Source organism: Dreissena polymorpha, chromosome 6 (assembly GCF_020536995.1).
Source record: "Dreissena polymorpha isolate Duluth1 chromosome 6, UMN_Dpol_1.0, whole genome shotgun sequence".
In the NCBI taxonomy this organism is placed as follows: Eukaryota; Metazoa; Mollusca; class Bivalvia; order Myida; family Dreissenidae; genus Dreissena; species Dreissena polymorpha.
Genome location: NC_068360.1, coordinates 103,289,698 through 103,306,672, shown reverse-complemented (window position 1 = coordinate 103,306,672; position 16,975 = coordinate 103,289,698). Strand labels below are relative to the sequence as shown.

Genomic DNA, 16,975 nt, shown 5'->3' with positions numbered 1-16,975 from the left:
AGGTGTGTCCCCCATTTATATGTGGTACTATATTATTGTGCTTTATTATTCACATATCCATAATACTTATAATGAGTTTATGGAAAAGACGATTATATAAAGTACAACATGGTAGATAATAAGACGAGACTTAATGTCATTTGCAGTACATAGGATATACACTTTTTTATTAAAAAATCAAACATAATAAAATGCAACATGAATTCAAAACCATAAATATATATAATAAAAATATGTTATGTGTTTCTATTATACAATTAATCGATTTTATGATGCTTGTTTCAAACAGAAAATGATAACTGATCGCACTTAATAAAATAACTCATCCTATTACGTGTATATTCCAGTAAACCATGTCTCGTAGCAAAAGAATATTAATACACATCTAAAAACTTTAAGAGTATTATCAATAACGTAAATAATGGCCAGCTTGTAGGGGAATTTTCTTTTCTTTATTTAAGAGTGTGCAAATCTAGTATCAGTTTAACGATCGGTATGTCCAGTTCCGACAATTGGAATAACAAATATATATCAAGCATTTGCGTTACACACGGAAGTTTTATACATAAAAGTAGTTAATAAGATATCAGCTATGTCTGCCCGACTTAAGTTATTCATTGAAAATAATTGGCATTGCAAATATGTTCTTCCCGTTTCACAAAATCTTAAAACAGCAAGCCCAAAAATTAAAGGACGTACTTGCAAACCTATTTTATCATATACAAAAACAAGCTTTGCAGGGGTATCGATTGCAACAGACCGGGATTTTCCAAAGCCGTATCAGATTTCACAAGTACAATTTAAACTTATGAGGCGTTCGCCATGGGTCTTATAAATATCGGGTGTATTAACATAAACGAAATATCAAGCGCACAAGCCCTCCCGTTCATCATGTTTAAGGTACACGATCTTCAACAATAGACAAATACATACTAGTAATACATGCCATGGCCAATGCGTCCCAACAATATATACCAGAGTGAAAGCTTCATTTGTATATTATAACGGGTATTTGAACATAACATACATACATATGGAATTTTTACAAGTTTAAGATTTATAAAAATATGTTATGTTAAAGGTTTAATAATCGTACGGTCAAATAAAACATTATATCAAATCGCTGAAGGCATTGAAGTTGTTCGCTATTGCATAATCTTAGTTTTCAAAATTATGTTATAGTTTTTTATACCGCAAGTTCGAAATGCACACAACCCATTCAAATTTATAAAGAGTGTGTCGCAAAGCACAGGTTGAGATATGGGTGCACTGTTTATCCTCATATTAATGTTATAGAGATAACTTAGACAAAGCAACAACAATATGTCTCTCTTTTTTCGCAGATGGTTGCTGCACTGGCAGCCATCTTTAGAATTTTGGTTGCCTTGCTAAAGAATAACAAGCCTAGAATCATGTACATGTTGTAAAATGTGTATCTAATACTACATTTATTTTCTTTAAATTATTAAGCAACAATTTTCGTTCCCGAAATAATCGACGTGATTTAACAGTGTAAACTTTAACTCAATATAGATCTAGTTATCGACATACACAATAATTGTTTTGACAGATGACATCCGATTGATAATTTAATTAAATGTATGCAGATATAGAGAAATGTTAACAATCGCACAGCGTATTTTCTGTGTATGTTTCTATATTTCGATAACATGTGTTATAGATTAGTATACAATCAATATTTGTAAATAGTTATACTCGGCGAATCGCCGCATCTACGCGGCGTTACTCCGCGAATCGATGCCGAGGCAAAAACAGACGCGGCGTCACTCCGCGAAATTTCGCCGACTGCCTCGGCATCATGCCGAGTAAATACGCGGCGAAAATACGTTAACAGAAGAATCTGTCCGCGGCGTAGCCGCAGACTTTGTTGGTTTTGCGTGAGCTGTACTGTAGATACATATTGTTTTATGTTTGTGTTATGTGTTATGTTTTGTGAATTATATTGCAGCAAAAATGTAAACACCATGACAATGGAACTTTATTTCACACTGGTCCCATGTTTATTCAAACAACATTTACGTGTTTCTAACAATTAACATCATATCCTAACGATTTACATTAGACGTAAATATATGAAAATCAGATATATCTAAGTTTAATGAGCATTTAGATGATTGTTTACGTTTATTTGTTCATGGCGCTGTTCAATGATATTAAGTTTGACTTCATTGTAAAATTGATTCAAGCTGTATTGCTATTTATAACTCCATATAGTCATTCTCGTCTCAATTGTAGTAGACACCATCAAGTTTAAGTCTATATGTAGAACTCACTCTTCTATACATAACTTTTTATATTCGAATGTATTACTAAATAGCATACGTGCTTAACTAATAATATTAGCCGAAATTGGTACATAGACGATATAACATGTTGTCAAACACAGCCGTTCCTGATGCGGATACAATATTTGAAAGAATCAATTAGTTTTTTTAAGTTTAGTTTAAACCTATTTATTTAAGCTCGATTGCATCGAAGACCTCAGGTTTATTGAAACGCTCTCGAGTCCGTTTCCTGGGCCTAGAGCCAGTACTTGGTGTATTTGGGGGATATCTACAGAACGCTCCCACAGTGGGGATCGAACCCATGACCTCCCGGTCGCTAGGCGGACACCATATCCATAACACCATGGCGACCTAAATAAGCGACCTCAATTTTTTTGGGGAACTGATGTCGAAAATGACACATTTGTTAAAAACAAAGCATTACTAATGATTAAAATGTAAAAAAAAACGATATATAAACGAACGTCAAACTTTTGTATTTTTAAATAGTATTCTCTTGATATTGAATTGTTCCCTGTAACATGACTGTGTAGATGATAATTGTTAATTGGCATGCTTCTTGTTAAACTAAACGTATTCTTAAGTAAGATATGCTTTCGAATGCTATGATTTTATCTTTGGACACTCCCTTATATCCTTTAAGACCCTTCATGGCTTGCGTTTTCAATATAAATGCGGTTTTGCTGTTTAATTCTTTCTTTTATATGTTGGGTGTTAGTGGTTAAACCTTTAATATTTTTAATTGACCGATTCAATACGATTTGTTCAGTCTATTTTTAATGTACATGTTGTGTGTTTCTGTACAATTGACTGCTATGAGGTGTGTACGTTGGTCAGTGGGCTATCAATGAGTGGCATCGTGTCGGTAAATGTTGGATGCTGCTGGTTTTTGTAAGTTGTGTTTGCATTTTTGTTAAACCCTAATGCTTTGCATTAACCGGTCCAAAGTGCTGACTCCAGTATAATTTACTGTATGAGTTTGTGTATAGTATCTAGAATATGTGTTGTGTGTCTTGCTGCATGGCATTTGCTTATATGACACATACACATGCATAATAATTTGCCCTGCTATTGGTGTGCACACTTTTATTTGTCAATTAAGTATCATCGTGAACAAGTGCTAGTCTGTGTTAAAAGAAACCTGCAGTATAGCAAACAGTAACAAACTAATATTTACAAGATACGGCAACACTCATAACGCAATACCTGTATTCTTAAACAAGGTAACAAAATATGTCGTTTGTAGAATCCTTACGCGTCATATCCGCATTGATATCTTGTATAATATCAAGACCACAACGTTAGGTAGTGAATCTTGTCTAGCTTCTGATATGCAGAAATTTGCACTTGATTATACATATTAGCGATAAGTTATCAGTTTTTCGTTTTGTTTTCTAAATGACCTTGCTGTCCTACTACACGTGTCTTACATAAAGCACACTCGTGCAGACTATTATTCATTTCTATGGTTTGCACAGTAGAGGATGTTCAAGTGCGTTAGTTGTTAATATCATGATTACAAATACATATGTAAGTAACTCTTCAACATTTGTTGAAATGGTATTTATTATAACAAGGTTAATATAAAATAAATACTTAATTGTTAATATAATTCTTTTTTATTCCTTTTGTAGACATATAGGAATCTCGAAATAGCAAGTTTGAGAACAATAAGCCGGACTTTATATTGCGTTCACTATACGGAAAGACTTGGAAGTGAAGCATCACTCGGACATTTTCTTTGGATATGTGTACCTGGCTTTTTTGTCAATTTCGATGTTAATATGTTCATTGACAAGAAACAGATCGATAAATACAAAAGCACGGGTCTGTTTGAACAGGCAAACGTTCAGTTCACTGCGTTATCAAGCATCTTGCAGAAAGTTAGCTATTGTTGCATTTACGTCATTGTCTTTTGTCAAAAATGCAGCTACAAACCCTAGTGTATCATCGTATAAATGACTCAAAGCTTAATCAATATGCAAACCTTATACTGCAACATAGGGTTTTACTTCATATCACTCAACGGGGGGAGTACGGTCACTGCATCATGTTTTATTACTTACTTACATTGTGTTACTTAATATTTTTCTAGATTCATAATGTATACCGCATAACAAGCCAGTTAACATGGTATGGTATACGAACAATTATTATCTACGAATGTATAGGAAACAATTGCTTGAGTCTAGTCTTATATACGGATATTAAATTATTATATATTTTTATTATTATATATAAGCATTCTATAGAATGCTTAATCGTTAAAATAATGTTGCACAACAAAGAACAACTTCCATTTTAAGATCTTAATGATATCACAATGAAGGTCCGTTTTATGTTGTTATTTATGCGGAAGAAGTCGATGTAAAATTCAGTGTCTATATTCAACAGGAGATAAGTAACACTTACGAACCGGAATGATTTATTTGTTACGAAATATCCTAACAGTAAGTGAATAACATATTTTTATTGATTTAAAATGGATTTGTTTGCAGACTGTATTAAGATTTACACGGCAGTATATTGCCGAAAGTTTATCAAACCGGAATTCGAACGTATACGCTGTGGCACAACACACCTTCACCATGCGGTCATGTTGATTGGTCCAAGTCCCGGTTTGTCACAAAATAAAAAAATAATACGATTGATTCAACAGTTTGAACTCAAACGAAATGACTACGTAGATATTTATAACAAATTTAATTTAAACGGTTAATTCAACATTATCATTTATTAAGAAATGGTTGTTGTGTTTGCTTTCTTTCCAATTTTTGAAACTGTGATAACAAGTTGACAAAAAGTCAATTCGTCAATTTTAATGTAAATCTTTAATTTTCCACTGATATAATGTGCATATGCGGATGTCACACTTGAGTATTACTTAATCACGATCGTGATATTTTGTTTGCTAACAGATCACGTTCCAGTTGAGGATTTCTTCTTGGACAGAACGACGGACAGAAAGCCAGCAGCCAAACTGTTGGGAAGCACTAGTTTTTTTTTCAGAACTGGTAAACATTTAAATATTAAAGTGAGCTGTTTTACATCTTTGTCGAGCAGATGTGAAATTGATAGTTAATAAAGATTCAACCGGTTAACGTAATAGTATGCGCTAGACTATGTCAAATAAATGTCCGTGTTGTTCGGGACCGTTTCTAGTATTGCAGCAGTTAGTTTTTAGAAAGATTACATTACTTGTCACATAGTTAGTATTGAAGTCAAAACTTTCAAATAGCAATGTTTACGTTTTATCCGTACTTTTTCGGATAAATGTTAATTTGACACTGGATTAAATCAAAATTTATTGACGACATGTTTTTATGTGAATATTGCGATTGCCGTTTTCTCCCTACAAATGGCATGAACTTGTTTAGACTTTTGATCTATAATTATTGCAGACGAACATATTGAGTTTATGGCGAATGTCTTATTAGACGCAAACAACGAACGAGTTCATCTGATTCCTCAGAAACGGTGTCCAGCTCCAAAATGGTCGACTGATTGACCTTTCGCGGGTAAATTTCTGATATATTCTTCCTTTCAACATATGTTACAGTGCAGCTTACCCGGAGGACAAGCAAGCGCAGACGATGTACCGTTAGTAAGGAATTCCATGTACCGGTTCAACATCCGGCTAGGTCACGATCAAGAGGTGGCATCGACCAATAAGATCACATTTACTGCAATTGCTCAGCATTTGCTGATTTTAAAACTCAAATATCAACATTTGTGAAGCTACTTGACGGTGATGGAACATCTGTCAAACTAAATAATTGTTCTTTGCTTTTCATTCGGATGCAAATTACTTTGATCTATGCTTAATTTGACATATGAATATTAAAAACACACCGTTTCTTAATATGTATCGGGTATTACATTACTATGCAATTGATTGGTCCCTATCAATATATTATAATGAGAAATAATTTGAACATATTATTCATTTATTGTTTTTCGGTTTAATGTATGTGAAAACTTATCAATTACTACATTGACTTGCCTGATTTCATTGTATGATTTATATCACAAATGGATAAGTTGTGTATGTTCCATATTGATTTGACATATTATATTTATGATTTGTATTACAACTGTATTATTATGTTATGTACTCTATTTACCTGACATATTTTATTGTATGATTTGTATCCCAACTGGGTTGATATTGCATGTACTTCCTTGACTTTTCTAGTTTCAATCGTATGATGTGTATACCAAATGTATTAGTTGTGCATGCACTACATTGACTTTTCATATTTTATTGTACGATTTGTGCCACAACATACCACCTTTAACTTCTATACTTAATTGTATCATGTGTATCACAGCTGTATAGGTGTTGTATATAGCACATTGACGTGCCGTCTTTTTAATAGTTTGATGTGTTACTTAACAGTTTTAGTATTGTATAAATTATCCTGACTTTCCATTTGTGTACATTAGTTTAATCTGAAGTCATTAATTTTAGGTTTGTTATATCAAGCATGCTTTAATCACCTTTCGATATTCACGCGTAAGACACGTGTTGGTGTCATTTAAACACGAGCGCAAAATGAATTGTGGATATTTCTCAATGATTGTAAGGTTTGAACATATTAACTAAAATCGGAAATGTAAATGCTTCATTTACTTACACTGTGTATATAATATGCTTGTCATACACTCGATGTATTAAAAGTAAAATCAGAATTTAAATGTTAACCGACATTGTAAATTTTACCCTTAAGCATACGATTAACCAATGTGTGTGCCTCTTTGCTCCAACGTGTGCATGTAGATGATGTACATTACGTCTTCGTCACTTTATCTTTAACAGTATCGATCAATTTATGTGTTTTTCATCATGGTTATTATCACTTGCTGTGTATACAAATACATTTAACCGCTGAAATTTATGCGATGCGGCATACGTTAAAGTTAGCATCCTTACTCCTGTATTGTTTTTCTTTTCGAAGATTTATTATTTATAACACACCTATAAACATACACGAACAGAGACAATTGAACAATCCGAGTTTTGTTCGATTGCTTGCCTGTTACATCGGCCCCCTGTTGACCAAATTGGATAGTTGTGATCAGGGCGTCACCTGAGTGTTATAAGTCAAACACTATGCAATAATATGTTTCGGAGTCAAAAAAGCATATCATATTGGTCACGTCACTGTATCATCGTCAACAAACAATTACTGACATGCGTTTACCTTTACCATGCATGGTCTTGCATGAATTTGTATTTTTAAAAAGCGAAATTTAAGTGAAACATTACAGTCAAATTATTTTGTTATTCTGTGTTTACCGTTTACATGTTGGGATTTTTTGGCATTGCGCATAAATTAAATGTTACGAATTACAAATTATTACGATATATTTATGTAGGTAAATTTAAATATTCAACTGCTAATTGTGTTATGTGCAATCAATAAAAAAAAATACAAAGTAAGCAACACGCATGTAATTGTGTATATAATGATTACAGAGCATCTATATTGTAACGCATGAATAAAAAACAAACCTGTCAAAATAAATTATATGTTATGATAACAAAATGTGTATTAAAAAGCGTTTTTACACATGAATACGTGCATGTGCTTTCTTTCGTTTTTCCTGTCCAAATTTCTCGTATCGGATCATCATTTCTTCTTTCGTCGAGATCCTTTCATAGCATTAGATTTTATCTCGTCGGATTCTAAAAAAATCAAGTTCGAGTAATGTATTCATGTTACTGCTCAGAATCCCAGCCAAAAAATAACGAACGCCGGTAAAACCATGTTGATGCCTTTACCTGCCATATTTATGTACATTGAAATGTTAAGATGTTATGATAATCACGATTAATAACTACCGGGTCAAACAAAATGTGAGAACTGAATCCAAGAACATCGAGCAATATTCCATTTTACTACATTTTACCTTCGATCTATGTACAGATACAGATAGTTAACTGCTTGATATTGAGAAAACGTGGCAAATATGTGCTTTGAAGCTACAACAGTTATATTTAGAATCAATATAAACCCAATTTAGCCGCATGATTTCTATCCTGGAATTCAAGTTCGTAAAAATAGATTCCATCATCTTCTGATTTCATACGACGATTTATATCGCCGGTGTGTTCGGTCAGTATTTAGTAAGTGTCAGCTATCAACTGAAGGATTCCAATGTTCCAATTGTGATCAAAGAAAAAAGAAACGAGAAAATAACAAGCAACATTATATCTAATCTTGTCAGAAACAACTGTTTTAATAACTTGAGCGAAATGGTCATGTGGTGACTTCCAGTTGAAGTCCTTCAAACTACTTGTATATACATTAGTATTCGTATCCATAAAAACATGACACTATGTTTAAATCAAATATAATTCAGCTGACTTATTGTATTATATTGTAACGTATAAATATATAGATACAACCATCTTATAATGAAACATAGTTTCAACTAATTCCCTTTTGTATATGAAGTTGTCAAAGTACCTTAAATATATTAAAAGCATAGACGCAATTTTGTTCAAATGAAACATAACACAAAAGCAAGGACGTTTATGCAATGCGACATTTTGAAGACGATTAAAAATCTACTTTGATACACTATTTTGAGCATACATAAATATTTTTAATACAAATATTTATAGTTAAACAACTTAACCAAATAAGACAGCGCAATAAATATAGACATTGTGGACCATGTTCGAGGTTGAAATAAAAAACTTCTGAGTTGGTCAGGTATAGATTGGGAACAGTACACAATTTTCTAATTTAATGGACATATCGACTCTTAATACGATATCATTTTTAAACATAGATTATCCTGCATTAAGTATTTAAAGGATGGTTAAGACATATGCCTCGCTTTATTAAAACGCCGAATAAAATATTTATTGTTTTTGGCCTGGGTCGTAGCCCCAAGGCCATAGTAATGATATAAATTTCTGAGCCTATCCGAATTGGCTGGCTGCCAAAAAATAAATTCCCAAAACTCCGATTTACCATTTAATTCATGCGCACTTAAAGTAGTATTTCGCAGATCTCAATAACTAGCCTTGTAAATACAGAACATCACTATAATTTTATTGTTTACATATTCATGCGAAAATAAGTTTCTCACTTGACGGTCTAGGCCAAAAAGATACGAGTGTTTATGGAGACAGTAAGAATATTGTTTTTGTGAGACATTTTTGAAGACCTTATATTCGGTATTTATAAACATATTTTAAAATATTGTTATTTTATTGTGCGTTAACAAGACATTTCAGAAAAAAAGAAATGAGAAAACAACAAATATTCACGATCATTCTCGGAAATAAACGAAGTAACCGGATATGGTATTTCACTGCGCAAATTGAGCGCGAAAAGTTCTACGTGAGACAAAGTACACAATATGTACAACGTTCTTTATCAGGGTAAGTGTATTTTCTTTTGTATACACATTACACAGGAAGTATGAGTGTTTTCTGATATGTTAACTATGTAATAAAAAGTTGTTTTAGGCTATTGAACATGATTTTTTTCATCTGGTAAACATATCAAGCAAAGTTCATTTTTTGCAATTGATTTCAATGGAGGAAGATTCACACCCTTGCAAAATGCATACTTCAATGATATTTATAATATCCTTATGATAGTGATGTCAATAAGTTATTTCGTAATCATTATCTGCGTTTGTTTTGTTTGAATTTCCACCGCTGTTGGCTAATGATGCATGCCCTTTACGTTCGAATTCCTGATTTTTACCTTCATCTTGAGCTGCTTGACCTTGTAGGACTGAAAAAGGAAACACTTTGAACTAGGAGAATGCATCTGGACTTGTTTTTCATACCAGGGTTATTTTCTACTTCTAAAATTTAAATTAAGTCATTATAACAAATCAGTGTATATACTGGTACATAGAATTATAATTGATAATTCATAAAACAAAGTTATTTAATCACAAAAACCATTATCAGTTACGTGCTTAAACTTAAAAGTGTAATCTTGGACAATTATTCCTCTATAACTATCATATCAAGTGAACAAACTAGGACTTTAATGACATACTAAATGCCATAATTGATATAAATTGGATGAATAACCATCGGGTCCACATATTATATACGTGTGTTCAAGCTATCAATGCATGAATCCTATACATACAATATAAGATTCAGCGCCTCAGGGGTATTCAATGTATCATTACAGTGATCAACACAAACGTGTAAGGCCTGTCAGTAACAATTTCAAGGCTACAAATGTACTGTAATGTACCGTTCTGCTCGTTTTCATTTGGACTTTCTTCATATCTGAACTTGACCTCTTGTTTAGCCGATGACCATGATCCATGTCGTTACATACTTTATCTGAAACGGGATTCATTAAATTCCAGTAATAGTCATTTCATTCGTCTCAAGTTCGTCTCGGTACCGCATCATATTTACATAAAATAATATTCCAAAAAGAGTGTCATTAAAACATTACGAGGTAGATTCAATGGAAAAACTTTAGAGAAACATGTATTTAAGTATTAATGCCGAATCATGGCACTTCTGCATTAACTAATTCAGGGTAGAATGGCTTTAGCAATAATTTCAAGGCTAAACGACAAGCGACTGGCTCATGAGTCTGAATTTACTTAAGGATCTCTCGCAGTTTTCTCCGCCTCTCTTCGGACATTGTCTGGAACTGCTACTGCCGTGGTGTCGTCTCACTGCTAGTGTCAGCGAAGTCACCGTCCAATATCGCCTCACCGTGCACGTTCTCTTTTTCTATCGGCCTTTGAAAAGTCAAAAGTTCAGAAAACTTATGAGCGTCTTTGTGGACAAACTGGACTTCATTGCTGTGCTTTAAGTGTCATTCCATATTATATCCTGTGCAGTCCGCACAGGCTAATGAGGGATGACACTCTCAGCTTAAACTGGATTTTTGCTGAGAGATAATAATGTAAATTATATACCGAGGCAGCGGAAAGTATCATCCCTGATACGCCTGTACGTACTGCACAGGCTTATCTGGGATGACACTAGACGCACATGCATTAAACCCAGTTATCCCAGTTGTGCTTAAGCATAAACGTATAATCAGGGCAATAAACAACAACCCGGTCCAGATAACAATTTTAGTATCTCTTTCATTAGTCAAAGATAACATTTAAGTATTGCCGTTCGTATTTTCAACATCAATAGGTCAAGTAAGTATTATTTTAATATGAAAATAGTGACCTTAAACTCTAATTTCCTTATAGCAGACTGTTCGTGTGTTGGTTTACAATTTCGGACATACTCGATTTAATTGGCGGTGTTATTACATTTTTATCTGCAACAGGAGCAGAATAACACCCCTTATCCCATAAAATCTCTCATTTTGAAATGAAATGCCACCCCATTAAAGGTTGCTTATAAATATGATATTGCTACTATCAGGTATCTTTTTGAAACCATAATAGAGCTTGACAACGAAGCTTTGTATGCAACTAGTCGCACAAGATACGTTGCGGTACACATGCCATCGTAATGTCAACAACTTTTGAACAACCCATCTTAATGCTAAAAACACACAGTTCTGACCCATATTCTCCACCAATAATCATTTTATTCAAATCGTAAAGAATGGTATGGTATGTGGTTTAGAAAGGATGTTTGGATGTGCCAGCTTTTTGTTGACAAATATCATTGGGATTCCAAAACTAGCCCATTAAGGAACGAATTGGACTAGGTGATGAGGCACGAAATGGTGCCAACGGCTCCTTAACTTTATCAAATATCTATGAAATATTGCGTTTAAAAATTGCAGATGATATGTAAGCTTTAGTTTATTGCATGCATATATGTTGTCGATATGATAATCGGGTTGTATAAACAATATCAAAACGCATTATCGGTTGCATTAGGGACTAGTTTTGAGGACAATCTGTATTAGCCGGGTATTTAGATTTTCTACTGTACATATACACATGTGTTAAATAATTGTTTGACGCCGCATGAACATCACTGTTTTGTCCATCAGTTGAAAGGCATCACATAAGAAGAGCTTTTCTCTAATAGTGAACGGATACAATTTCGCCGCATAGATGATATCAAATACATAGAAGCGATAATATGCGAAACTATAACATTACAAGTTAATGATACGTAAAATGTCGAAATCGCATTACAATTCTGTTCATCTTTCGTTGGGTTGATTGTCCTATATTTTAATAGTTATATAGAGAGAGATTTAAATAGTAAACGTTATGCATGTAACAAAACTTAAAATAAAATCCTATCGACGGTAACATTATCTCTTGATAATACTTCTGGAGTTTCATCATAACTATATCTAAACATATTTTCGCAAATACCATAAGCGCTGTGATATTGTTCAAAACGTCCGCCAACGTTTCACATATTTACTAGGACAACTATTTAATACCTTCAAGCAATGCAAACACTCGGCCATATTACATTGATATATAGTGCTTTATGCAGATAACATCAATAGTGTAGAAAACACATATTAAAACCTCGTTTATCGATTTGTGAAACTATACGTCGATACATTTTGTGCGGTATTTGTGTATCTTGGGTGCCCTACATATGTACACTTAGCTCACACAAGGCGTGGAATGTTTGAAATGAAAAATATAAACATACTATGTTACACCAACATATTTAAAATTGCAATTTCACACACATGTAACATTGTACACATTATACATGAAAATGACCATATATGTACATATGGTTTTCAAGTTGCATATTTATTACAATGAACACGCATGCAAAATGTTCTTCAACATTTTGTTATAGTTGTTTGAATCCCATCAAACAACGCATGTCATTCCGGTCGTATACATGGCAGAACCAGGACTCTATATTTTGTGTTTTAAGACCAGAACTTTATAACCAGGACATTATTATTTTTACAACACGCTGGCATCCGCCGATGTTTATTTACAATAAATTTTCAAATCAGTTTTAGAACTGTCATAACCTCTGTTCCGTTTCGAATCAAGATCAGCATATTATTTGCAGTTTACAGCTTCGTAAATCAAAGTCGTTTTCTGTGAAATATTATTTTATAACAGATCTTTTGCAAATAATTATATTGCATGATGCTGTCTTGTAAATGCGAATATTTGTACAAAAAGTTGGTTTTGTTAGTTGTATGTGTTGGATGTGGAACCTTCAGTTAACAACACCTGCGCGCCGGGAACGCAGCTCCACTGACAGGCATCATATCATGTGAAGGCCAAAATAATTATCACTTGGATAGGACGTAAGCGATAAATCACTTAACTTTACAGAAATTTCGTCCCCTGCTTCTAATTGTACCAACAACGAAATTTGCGAACTGAATGCATTAAAATAAAGATTGGATGCCCGCCTGTGTGTTTGGAGAGAAGAAGCAAGTTCAATATCTTTTCCTAGTTTTACATTATATTTATAGATAGAGTGTTTCACCTCTGTTCGATTTGTGATCTGAACAGGAACGTTGGCAAAGTCATTATTCTCTGTCAGACTCAAAAACGAGTAGATATTATATGTGCCTGTGAGAGGTACAATCAGGCGACCATTCTGGTATCTGACTCCATATCTCATAAAACCTGTTGTATAATCCAATTCTCTGTCGTGGAACCAATCTAGCACTGTTTTCATTTTATCTAGGGTGTCATTCTTTTTAACCATTCCTGAAATACAAAAATACATGATGTCATTTCGTTTGTTTCACTGGTATTATATATTATTTCTCTTCGTATTATTATATTTTAGGTTTGGAATAGTTGTCATTCTGATTACACTTTTATAAGATTCAAACATGACAAAGGCAAACAACTACCAATGAGAAGTAAATACCTTGTTGATTGCTTTTTATCGATCCCACAAGCTTTGCGGCGGGTTTCATGTCGGGTATCGTTGCCAGATATTCATTTTTGAGCTCAATTTGCACATTTTCTAAAATAGTGTCACGTATGTTTAGTAAATATAGATAAGCGCTACATATGTATTTGTGCATAATGTTTTTTAAGAAATAATTTTGACTCAATAGAATATAAATTATTTATAAATACGATTCATTCTACAGTCTGTGCTGTGGTTAAGAATCGTGTCATATGTTCGACATTAAAACTCACCTTCAAAATATGTCTTTGTTTCTAAAGCGTCTTGTTTGACGGTCCGATCGTACACCTCAGTTATTTCCTACAAATCATATGTCATATAATAATATCATGTCATAATAAGTATTGTCATTTTCTACGTTGAATATATTAAATTCTCTTAACAGTAAATCTGGAGAAACTGAGAGTCGTGGGTGCCCTTCGAGCGAATTTAATCCTAAAATACGCAAGTGTTATCCATTGGTGATTGTGTCTGCAATGTGTTTTTGACGTTTTCTAATTGCATGAAAACGGTTTACGTTTCTTAGCTAAATGACTCGGTGAGTTAGCACCATCAACTTTATTATATGAAACGTTTATTCTACAAGTTTACTGGTTTACAAGCAAATGGTACATTATCGTAGGCTCAAAAGTGCATTCTTTTTTAAAAACAAACCAACAACATAAACGATCATCCAATCTCCCATTCTTGCTCAATTATACACATATCAACGTCACATCATGTTCAACGTGTATCATCTGTTAATCGATATCCATTGAACGGTTTGATATCGAAACGGCTTTTGTTGTAAGTTGATTATTTAACTTGTATAATATGTATTGTCCATATTGCTATAACACAAAACGGTTATAAACAGCGAACACTTTTCAAAAAGATAATATATTGCATTCCTTGATTTATTGTTTTACTGCAGCAGATGTCCTCAAAGTATGCTTAATTTTTGGTCTTCTCAACTGTGAAAACCAAGAGAGAGTATTCCTTCTCAACGAAACCTGTATTCTGACATCATCAAATATTAATCCACAATTAAACAAATGCTTGCCTAGTCTTGTTGTTATAAGCATTTAAGCCTTATGTAGATGAAACTCAACTCAAGTTGACTTTAAAGAAATAAAAAGTTATTCTTCGTTCACTTGTTATAAAATAAGGTCGTATTTAAGTGTCCTCTGTCACATTTTAGTACTCTGAAAAGCAACTTTTATATTAGAAAAGTAAACAGAAAAATAAAATAATATTTCTAGACGTTATTTCTGTACCGAATTAAGTTAATCGTTCATTTGTGCAAATGTTGTTTCTGTGAACCTTAGCTTGTTTTCCAGTTGACAACCGGGTACCTGTCATTTTCGTCACTTCAACATTCGTCTGCTCCAGGAATCCTTGCATCGCTCCAAACAGACGCGCTACGATCATAGAAGTCGAAGGAGCTTTGTTCGTCCCAAGGCCAGCTATGACTGTGTCATTTATAACTATGCCGTTAACATCTCTATTTTTGAGGGAGTATACATTACTTTCTCGTCGTTAACGTCCCGTCAGTGCTCAATATTTTACCGTCTTATCGACATGGTCCTTTCTGTTTTTTCGAAATATATGTTCCTCCTCATCCGCATGTTAGATCTTATCAAATATTGACAACTTATGAAATGGAACATTGATACAACCTTCCACGATTGTTGAATTGAATAAATCGCGCTTAAATCGTTAAAATTATGAATAATTAAAACGAACTACCATTTTCACTTCAAATAAGTAACAATGTTTATGAGAAGAGTTGCAACGATAAAATAGTATCGATGCATTTTTACGAACCACACTGGAACCTAAATCTATTATTTGTTTGCAAACGTTTTGGTGGAATCCACATTCCTTATAACATACTATACATAAATTTTGAAACATAAAACTTAAATAAATACATGAAATAACTTTTCACTAACTTTCTGTAATAATCCCGTCAAAGTTGAAATGGTTTCTGTGCACTGCACGACGTCATTGTTGTTTAAGCAGATATGCGTATTTCCATCTGTATGTGTAATGTCAGGCATAGTCCATACAATTGTAACAACGCTAACAAGTACGCAAAGTAAGAAAACAACGGCAAACACTGAAAAAGCTGTCGTCTTGTCTTCCCGCGCATTTCTTAACGCCTCTAATCCAGGTACAAGGCATAGTTACTCTTTAAGTACTGCGCAATTGGTAAAATAGGTCAAAACCGTATTGCGTTATCAATGATTCCTCGCAGCAGTGCGAACTGAGCGCTTGCACAATAACAAATACAACCTAGTTTCACAAGCTAGCCCAGATATAATTTCAGCTAAATAATCGTCGTCTGCTTTAATTATGAAAGCGGTTCTATTGGACAGATAACTTGAGTTCGGTTTATAAATAAGAACATAGCATTCAGGTTTACACCGCGTTCACTGTTTAAACTTCAGCTGGTTAAAATTAACATATTGATAAAGCGAATCTTTAAACGTGCAGGGGAAAATGACAATATTTTAAACATTGTAAAGCTCTAAAGGAAAAACAGTGGAAGTTAAATGTATAATACAGCGTAAAGGCTTGCTTTTTAATGCTGCGTCAATGAAATATGTTAAAGCACTGTAATTGCTCCATATATATCTAAATAACACTGATAAATGAAAAAGTGTATCATATAATCTCTTAACGTGTTTTAATTGAGCGAAACCATGTCATAGATTTGAAAAGCAGTGTTTGAAACAAAAAGGATTTTGTTATTAAGCAATAAAGTAATAAATGCAATCAAAAGTAGTCAATGGCAATTATATACCCTAATATTTGTGATATCTACACGTTAAAAAAA

General features: G+C 33.4%; 2 protein-coding genes across 5 annotated transcripts in view; one reads left to right on the top strand and one right to left on the bottom strand.

Annotated features, from left to right (window-relative positions):
* Positions 1-16,975, top strand: part of LOC127834929 (uncharacterized) — a 438,004-nt gene that overhangs the window by 143,814 nt on the left and 277,215 nt on the right. The window lies entirely within an intron of this gene.
* Positions 9,514-16,429, bottom strand: LOC127834938 (tumor necrosis factor ligand superfamily member 15-like). 4 transcript variants are annotated; one of them, XM_052361077.1, is made up of 7 exons: positions 16,089-16,429; positions 14,388-14,454; positions 14,110-14,208; positions 13,717-13,943; positions 10,911-11,051; positions 10,547-10,638; positions 9,514-10,066 (listed from the first exon to the last, which is right to left on the bottom strand). In XM_052361077.1, exons 1-5 carry the CDS (start codon positions 16,194-16,196, stop codon positions 11,022-11,024), a joined length of 531 nt encoding a protein of 176 aa, XP_052217037.1. In that variant the 5' UTR covers positions 16,197-16,429; the 3' UTR covers positions 9,514-10,066; positions 10,547-10,638; positions 10,911-11,021. The 4 variants fall into 4 exon arrangements, with proteins under 4 accessions (XP_052217037.1, XP_052217035.1, XP_052217034.1 ...); XM_052361075.1 differs by lacking the exon at positions 10,911-11,051; XM_052361074.1 differs by lacking the exons at positions 9,514-10,066; positions 10,547-10,638; positions 10,911-11,051 and having other exon boundaries at positions 12,649-13,943; positions 16,089-16,428.